Consider the following 9884-nt stretch of genomic DNA (forward strand, 5'->3'; position numbering starts at 1 on the left):
GTGCGTGCGTGCGCGCGCGCGTGTGTGTGTGTGTGTGTGCATGTGCGTGCGTGCGTGCGTGCGTGCGTGCGTGCGTGCGTGCGTGTGTGTGTGCGTGCGTGTGTGCGTGCATGTGCGTGCGTGTGTGCGTGCATGTGCGTGCGTGTGTGCGTGCGTGTGTGTGTGTGTGTGTGTGTGTGTTTTACGTAGAGTTTACACAACGCTCTGTGCAATGAATAATAGGATTTCAATCTTCTAGAAACTATGTATTTAATTTTCGATTGATAGATTGAAATATTAGGTGTAGTAAAAAGAAATCCATTATTTTTACATGAAATTAAATAGAAAAATAATGGATTTCTTTTTACTACACCTAATATGTTGAATAATTCTTATTTCTTATTTCTTTAATTGTATACAGTTGATATTGATTGAGCAATTATAAAAAATAAAAAATTACAGAGAGACTGTCTTATCAGCAATCACTCGAATTTAGCAAAGATACGAACCTCTTGACTGCTCCAATAGTAAGTCGGATTACAGGAGAATTACTTTATTGACAATAATTCTCGTCTAACTCACAAGAGAGCGCTGAAGCAATTAGGACGCAAGCGGAGCAAGTAGTACATTTACGTAGTGCGATTCGTCGCGAGCAGTTGTGAAGTTGTGCTTGATGTTAATACTATCGTCGTCTTGTCAGTGCATTCATTATATTCGTTTTTAAAGTGAAATTTTCGTGTGTTTCCCCAACGAGGAGATTGAATGCGCGGAATATAACCTCGACAACTCGGAGCCACTTGGACTGACTAGTGTCAGTCGCGACGAGGAGAACGACATCGCGATCGCTCGTGTAAAATGTGGCCTAGCGCGATTGACAGCAAGTCAGCTTCGTCGCAGCGCGTAATCCGGTACGTATAAAAGGCGATACTGTGAAACGAGAAGAGAAGGAGAAGGAGGCGGAAGAATATAACGCAGCGTCCACCAAGAGGAAAGAAAATAAGAACAAAGTGAAATCTTGATGTTGACGAGAGGGTGAAGAGCGCGACGGGAAGAGAGAGAGAGAGAGAGAGAGAGAGAGAGAGAGAGAGAGGAAAGGGAGTGAGAGAGAAAGAGAGCATTGTCCTCCGCGAGGAAAGCATCGTGTTGTCCTTGCCACGACACTAACCTCAGTCAGTGCTGCGCGTTCAGCCGTGTTACGATCCGTCGCTCGTTGATCCTCGACGTCCGTCTTGGATCTGTCAATTAAAGAGAACCGCGCAAGAGTGACCTGAGAGAGGCGTTTATCAAGTTCGTTCGATCGCACGGGATGCCATCCCCGCCGACACCGTCGTCGTCGCCCTCGTCGTCACCATCGTCGTCATCGTCGTCGGCGTTACGCTAAAAATATGCGGCAGTGAGAAACGGACGGCGGAGGCACCGCCTGTGGCAGAGCGTAGCGGTTGGCTGCGTGTCCGGTAGTGCCGAACGACGGCTAGAAGGAGCGAGGAGGAGGGGAGGAGGAGGAGGAAGAGGACGCAGGCCAGAACCCCCATTCGGCGACGACCAAGGGGGTGATCATCGTGCGACAATCCACCGACGAAAGGGAGCCACCAAGGAAAATGGCGGACCTCGAGGCGGTGCTGGCCGATGTCAGCTACCTGATGGCTATGGAGAAGAGCAAGTGCACGCCGGCCGCCCGTGCTAGCAAGAAGATCGTTCTGCCAGATCCTAGGTATGCACTCCTCTTCTACGTGATTTCCGTGTGGCGTTGCGTGCGGTTCGATACGAAGGAGGAGAAAGAGGAGGAGGAGGAGGAGGCGGACGGCGCGGCAGTGGTCCGTCCATCCGTCCGTCCGCACATCCGCCGGAGGACCTCTCCCCGTTTCCTGCCCCTCCCTTCTTCTTCCGCCTCTTTTTCTTCCCTGCTCTTCCTCCACTGTCGCCGACACGTCGTCGTTTCCCTTCACGGGGAACCCGCGTGAAAACTCCGCGGGACCGCCAGGAATAAATAATGTTTACAAACAAAACCACTGTTGACCAGTTGCCGAGGGCTCGACACTACGCGTGTGCCTCGTTTACAGCTGGCTTCCAGCCGGCGTCGAATTTTCCATCTCCAATGTCTAGATTTCATTTATGCTCATTTCTATTTCATCAGTTTCATTTTAATCTCGGTTCAACTCTTTCTCTTTTTCTAGTTTGAAGAATTAGAAAAAGATTAAAAATAAGTTGGACTAAGATTGAAGTTAATCTATATTGGTAGAAGGCATTATAATCGAGATTAAAATTGAACTGCATTGGTAGAAACGGGTATAAGAATTAGAAGAAGATGAAGTTGAACTCGAATCGAACTTAATCTGTATTGACAGAAACGAGCATTAATAATTCGCGGGTTTTGCGATCCATCCGAAAGATCATATGGATTCACGTGATCTTAGTAAAGACAAGTTCACATAGGATGATCGATTTCTCCTGCATTTCAAAAGTGATTAAATCATCCACTCCGTGACATTTTGACGTTTAAAGTTCCTTCGAGGGAGTAGAGTAACCGGTAATCTACTTTCTGATTCCTCACGCGATGATATCGACATCCCGTATCATTTATGTGCACAAATATGTAACCCACGTACGATATACTCGTTAAACTTTTGGTTTACCTTTGAAAGATTTAATACCTAGGATAGAATAAATTTCATTCCCTCTCTTCCGTCCTTCGCTATCTCTGTTTCTCTCGCGAAAACCTTTTCGCCGATCGGTACTTTGCATCGATTATAACTTGCCAATGTTTACACTGTTCGCGTTATTTTCGGTCGGCAAACCACGGATGTTAACCGTAGCTCTCGGCCTCGTGAAAATAAGTCGATTCGGTAGAGCGAACTTCGTTTTTGCTGGCGACACGCCAAAGATCTGTGAAGTTAGCATGACACTCTATTAATGTAAAAAAAAAATGACAGTAGCACTTTTCATAGTTGCACAGTTTTCTTATAAAAATAAAAAAATATGCCATTTTTTTCTACTAAAAAATCATGATTGGCATATATATTGGATACATTCAATTTTGGTTTTTAGTGTAAAACATATGAACAATGTTTAGTATAAAATTTGTGAAACTTTTTTTATTTTTATAAGGAAGTGTAAAACTATGAAAAGTGTGTGTATTGTAATTTTGTTTATATTAATAGAATGTCGTGTTAACCTCATAGATTCTTTTTAAACATGATATGTGAAGTTAGCATGACATTCTATTAATATAAAAAAAATAATGACAGTTTCAGTAGCTCTCTCTCTCTCTCTCTCTTTCTCTCTCTCTCTCTCTCTCTCTCTCTCTCCATTCTAGTTCTAATTCCTATAAAAATAAAAAAGAATTCCGCATTTTTTATACTAAAAAACCAAAAATGAAAATACGGCGTATTAATTTCGCAAATCTAGCACATTTTCTTCTCGAAAGTACAAAAAAAATGATAAATATTGCTATTTTTGACGGCAGTTCCCGTTAATATTACTCAAGTTTTACTGATTTATGATTTGAAAGAAAATTCCATTAATTATCAATTTTTATACACTCTGAGTACAGAAAAAGGTTGGAGAAAAAAATGAAGTTAACACTTTAAATTGTCAAATGTTATTTTTTTAGTTAAATTAATCGAACTATTTCTAAAATCTAGCAACTATATAGAATTATTGAGGGTACAAATAGAACTTGCATTAAAACTTGTGGTGCAAAAAGATGAGGTGCCAACTTCACACGTGTCACACCAAGCGAGCTTTTCATGTGCGCGGCCGAAAACGACGAATAAGGAAAAACATTACGTGTTCGAAGAACACGAAGGTTGCTGTCAGCAAAAGTCAGAAACTTTTACAAGTAACCGTCATTCGAAAGCACGTGCTTTCTCCCTACTTTATTTTTCTTTTATAGCCGGAAAATGTATATGTCAAAATTAAAATTGTAGACTCATAAAAATTTTACAAACCGCAAAATCGAAAGACGCTCGAGAACCTACTACACGAACGATTTTGCTGAAGTATTAAAAAATTTAGTTAGATCTGAAAATAATTTTGTTAGACCATCAAAATAATTATGTTGAATCATTAAAATAATTATGTTGGATCGTTAAAATAATTATATAAGAGGTTCAAGCATGACGACAATGCTACAAAAAAAATGTTGATATTCTGGAGCAATTAATTTGAGCGTCCTTAAGTAATTATTTTGATGATGCAATAAAATTCTGTTTAGATCTATATCTAGATAAATACTAATCTATCTGTATCTAGCCAATTGCTAAATACTTCAGCAAAATCGTTCTTTTTATAGACAATAATTCTGGAAATATACTCAATAAACTAGCTTTTCATAAATAATAAATCATCGGAACGTTCCGATCACACATATTCATTTCTCTTGCTCTTAAGTTTATAGACTAATAAAGTAATCCGAAATGTATATTTTTAAGGACACTTCTTAACATACTATTCAAATTGTTACTAATCCGCTTTTGAAAAATTTTTTTCAGTTCTTCGCAACCGTTCGATTTATCTCTGGATTGACGTAAAATCGAGCGCATCGGCAATGCGTTTGACGACCAAACTCCTTCGTAATGCTTAGGATCCATTCATTTACGTAATTAATTTTATGGCTCAGCTGTGTTTCACGCTCGCGAAGAGCTAATAGAATCAGTAGGTCGCGTGTCACGAAGTGTCCTTGCGCAAATACACACCGGACACATCCTATTAATACATCCCATCCATACTCTTTACATCAACGACAAATTGTATATAATTCATTTTTATTCTCGATCTTCATATAAAAGAAAGAAATGATCGAACCGATTAGCTAGGAATCGCGTAATCGTTCTGTCAGTCATTCTCTCACTAATCAGAAAACAGTATCTTGGCACACCGAACTTGGTGCGTGAATGAATGGATGTTGAATATCGGATTACATAGCTGTGTCTGTTAATGGAATCTTAAAATCCATTTTGAAATATTTCGATTCTCTTGTCGTGTCATTTTGAACGACGTATCTCTCGCCTTTGCACAAACGGAGGTTTGCCGTCGGCGAAGAGTAGCTCCGGGTATCGATTGTTTGACGCGGTATCTCTCTTGCGAAAGTTCGCTAAACTGTATTCAGCAGTAAAGTTCGCGAAGCGTGGTCGATTCATGAGCAATTCCTTCAAAGCCGTCGGCGCACGGAACGGCGATAACAATGATTCTATGTAATTAATCGCGTATAGCACACTAAAAAATATAAACGTAGATTTAACTATACGATGTTTATGTAATGCTCACCGCGTTAATATTAACATCAACACAACTGAGAAATCCATTAGTTGAATCAATTTACTTACTATAATATATTTAGTATGTAAATTCATTGAAATTATTTAAGCATCTAAGATCCAGCTTCGATTGTTATAGGCATTTTAAATTCTTACTTGTAGTGAATCAATTTATTTCTTGTTTGAATGTGGATAAATAAAATCCTTGATTGATACAATAAAATAATCCAGTTGAAGCAAAACATTTGGTTATTGTAACATTTTAACAAGTTTATCAGATGTCAATATTTATCAGAGACAAGTAAAATACTACAATATAACCAAATATTTTGTGCTTTAACTGAATTATTTTATTGCATCAACCAAGGATTTATTTGTCCATCGCCAAACAAGAAATTAATTGATTCAACTAAATAGATTTTTTAGTGCATGGGACGATTCATAGTTTGTTTTTATTTCAAGATTGTCTTAAATAATGTCTTAAAATGCTAATACGGTCCTCTGATTAGTTCGTGACGTCTTAAGATTGTACTTAAGATGATCAAGGGGCTTCTTAAATATAAGAACCGAGTATGAATATTAGTCAATGGTGTAGATTTAACACCGGAGGTTTTAAACAAGAAGGAGAGAATGGACGCGCCCAAGGTGTGGTTAAAATGTTTGCATTAACGCCATCAAAGGTGTAGATTTAAAACCCCTGGTGTTAAATCCACGTGGGAGCGTACATTCTCACCTGAATGTTCCCTAGGTACTACTTTATTCATGTTTAATATCGAATAATCGAACAAAAGAATAAAATGATAACTGTGTGATACTCGGGTGGGAACATCAACATACCTTAATGTTATAAATGAGGGTTTTAATTCCTTGATGATGTGATGTAAATATTAGTTTTAAATTCATACTTTGATGTGTTAATACATACAGAAGTTTTAAATCCATATCTTGATGGTGTTAATATTGACATCATAGTAATAATTATAATATAGATATATAATATAGATAATTATAATATCGCATGTTAAATCTACATTTATATTCTTTAGAGTGTATTTTTGAATACATCTTCAAACATACTGCGATGCTTTTGCAATTTATGTGTCGCGCCACGATCAAAAGATTGTATCGTTTGAGTCAGATTTATTTTTTACGCGTTTACGCGAAAGTCGGGTCGACTTTGATTACTGGTATAAGTGAGATAACTTTTGTATGACAGAATAATGGGAAATTCTTTCAGTGCTAATAAAGAGTTTACGTCACGTAATATTGTGTGCGGCTTAAGTTTCAAAAGAAAAATTGACAATAAAACCCATACTTTTCTATTAGATTAAGTTCGCAGCTCCAAGATAATTAAGAATTGCGCGGTTTATCACTTACTATCGTCTCTCTTTAAAACGTTATAATAGAGGTCAGAACTTAGTTAAGGGATATGCAATATCGATCTTGTTTCTACGTTTTGACTCGATTAATCATCTTGGTCACTCTATCCCATAACCATTAAATTTGGATTAACCAGTGAGGTCCATTACCGTTTCCATAGAACTTCCTTCGCGTTTGCATCTAAAGCTCCGCGTAAACCGTCACGTCATAATAACTAAGTCGTAACGTCGCACTTTATGGATTGTGTCGCGAATGTACCTACTCATAAATACGATCCAGAAGCGGCCGGGATTCCTCTCGAACACTCTACGAGAAATCATGCGCGTGGAGAATATATACGCCTCCGATTCTCTGATCAGCCTTCGATTATTACGGCTTGGATCGGATCCCCGATACATCTCCAATAGGTATATTCTAAAAAATGTCAGAGTGCGCGAGTTGTTTTTAGTTCATTATTTTTGCAACGCCTTTGTAACTTAGTGAACAGCAGATTTCTATTATTCGTCATGAATTTTATCGCGCCATTGAGAAAGACTGGAGACTCGAACGGGGGCGTTGGCGTTCGTCTGCGGACGTGGGTAAATCATGCTTGTTTTGACGATCATCGACGTGATAAAATTTCGATCCGCAACTCGTCAACGTTATTAACATTATCAGGATAGAGGAGATATGTGCGGCACGCGGCGGTAGGCTCGTCCGACGGTGAGTTTGAGCGACCGAATGGGGACACCCGGTGTGTGCCGACGGTCTTTTTTTCTCAAATAAACTATAACCAGGTCATATGCTTAGCTTACGTAGCGTAGTAATCGCTGAGAGAAGCTTAGTCGACTAATATTAGACTAAAATTAACTCCAACTAAAAGCGTTGACACTGGTCGAGTATACTCGACTTGTCACACCGACCCAGTCGACCGTACGTCGACTGTAAATCCGGTATAAGTCAACGTTAACGCTGTCATCGACGACGTCGCAGAGCCTCTCCCTCTCGTTCAGCGCTGGCTAATTAAAAGAGGAAAAAAAAAATCCCGCGGCGACGTTGAGATTATTCATGACAGCATTAATGCGCAAGCGGTATCGCGTATAGCTGTATAACCCTCGCCGCTTCACGAGGCGCTTAAGTTAAAAATGCGTAAACGCGCATCTGGAGACACCGGGATAACCATGCCCTTCGAGTGCATTTCGCGAAGGTGCTCTTGCGAACCACCTGCAGAGGGATCGTGTACCCGCGCGTCGCGTAAAATAAGATTCCTAAAGGGGAGAAAATTCCCGAGCCTGGGAAAAATCGAGAGAAAACTCAGTAAATTATGAATCGCGTTCATAAATCGCGTAAAGCAGAAAAATATGCAGTTTACGCGATATTTCACCGTACACGTGTCTTTTTTTGAATGCATAAAATTATGACTTCGAAACAATATTTAAACAAACAAACTTAATGAAACGCAAGTTAACAGAAAGATAAATAAGCAAGGAAATAATGATTTTACTCAAGTATCTAAAAATGTAGCTTATAGATACAAAAAATCATTTTGTTCGACTATCTATCTATATAATTACGCAGCAACCTAATTACGCAATTTTTATGATGAGCAATATTGCAAAAAATTTTGATTCCAGCAACCGATTTGAGTGTTTTATATAATTATTTTGATGGCTCAGAATTATTTTTAAATGTATATATCTAATTAAATTTTTAAGATACTTTAGCAAAAATGTCCTTTCCGTATAGACTCAAAACATCTCAATAAAATGTTTAGTTTCATGATTATATTTTCTACTAGTTATTCTAGTATACATTTCTAATAGTTATTATAGTTAAATTTACATTAGTTATATCTTTATGAGATGAAGAAAATAGATAGAAGAATAATGATGAATTTTAAAGAATTGTCTGTATATACAGTGGAGATAAGCCGTAAGAAACCAATCACAGTCGAATGTGAGGAGAATAATCGACTATGATTGATCAATTTCTCACACTTTACGGCTTATTACCTCCATTGTAGACAACCTTTAAAACTTCTCGCTATCTCAACAATACCTTTTATTGTCCTTTTCTAGAACAAGATTAAAAAAAAATTGCATCTTCTTTACATCTTTTCCTTTTCCAGAATAAGATTTTAAAGAAATCAAAGGAAATGTGGTGTTCTGTAGCTACGCTGCTATTATCTGCTTAAAGGTTAACAGAGAATTTCGCACAAAAAGAAAAAAATACATTTTTTTCTTGAATAGATAATGTGGTTATATTATCTGTCAAGTTTGCGAGAGGATGGCCGGCCACAGCCTTTCCACAGCCTTTAACTTTCTTACGAGCTCATTCTCTCAACGCTTTTACGTTCGACATTTCACGGAGACTGATACCTCGGAAACACCGAGGGACACTTCGCGTTCGTGCGTACATCCTTGAACTATAAAATATAATGCGGTATCGTATGATACGGCACGTATCATCGTTATGTCTAATATAGTAGAAGCTGGGAACAACTCAATTTTCGACTTTGATTAACTGCCGTCTTTGCTCCCGCGTGAAATACATATAAGCGATCGCGTCAATACAGCTTGGTATTCGATATCCTACAGCGCGATTCTGCGTACGCTAGGTGGAGCAATCATGGTAAATTTTCTGGTATATGTTTACAGAAAAAAAAATATACGTAGCTCGAAGATACCGAAATTGCGTATTACTGTGCAAATGTAAACTTTGTTTTCTCCGTACTTCTTTTTCTCTGTCTTTTTTTCTCTCCTTCTCCCTTATTTCTGATGAAAAACGTCGCGATTTTCACAAGCATCGAGCATTTTGCTGTAGTAATTAATTTTTAAAATGATCAAAATGACAATATGAGAATGTTGTCGAGAAAGTACGAATGCGAAACGAAGTATCTTATTGTTTCGCGGCAAATAGTTAAATCATTGTTAGTATTGACTTGATAAAGTTTGCTCTCTGTTCTCTCTCTCTCTCTCTCTCCCCTCCCCCTCCCTCCCCCCTCTCTCTTTCTCTCTCGCCATTTTTGTTTGTTGTTTCTCCTTCTGTTCGTATCATTGATGTACTGATGTTTCTTTCTTTTTCTCTTTAAATTCTTTTAATTTGCAAATTCTCTAATTCGCAAAACGGCTTTCTATAAATCCCCGGATTATTATGACGAGGGGAACCATAAGCGTATTAGTTCGAGAGGATTTATCAATCTATCGCCACATTAATCCTCCATTGGCTCCCACAACAAATTCCTTTTTCCTATCACATATGTTCTAGTTCAATTATATATATATATATATA

At 38.4% G+C, this 9884-nt stretch overlaps 1 protein-coding gene across 1 annotated transcript in view; it reads left to right on the forward strand.

Moving 5' to 3' along the window:
• Nucleotides 1–638: 638 nt before the first annotated feature.
• Nucleotides 639–9884, forward strand: part of LOC108691050 (G protein-coupled receptor kinase 1) — a 23659-nt gene continuing 14413 nt past the window's right edge. Inside the window, exon 1 of the mRNA XM_018198674.1 lies at nt 639–1690. Coding sequence (XP_018054163.1) covers nt 1578–1690 — 113 coding nt within the window. The 5' untranslated portion in view covers nt 639–1577. The remainder of the gene's footprint in view (nt 1691–9884) is intronic.

Source organism: Atta colombica, unplaced genomic scaffold, assembly GCF_001594045.1.
Source record: "Atta colombica isolate Treedump-2 unplaced genomic scaffold, Acol1.0 scaffold38, whole genome shotgun sequence".
In the NCBI taxonomy this organism is placed as follows: Eukaryota; Metazoa; Arthropoda; class Insecta; order Hymenoptera; family Formicidae; genus Atta; species Atta colombica.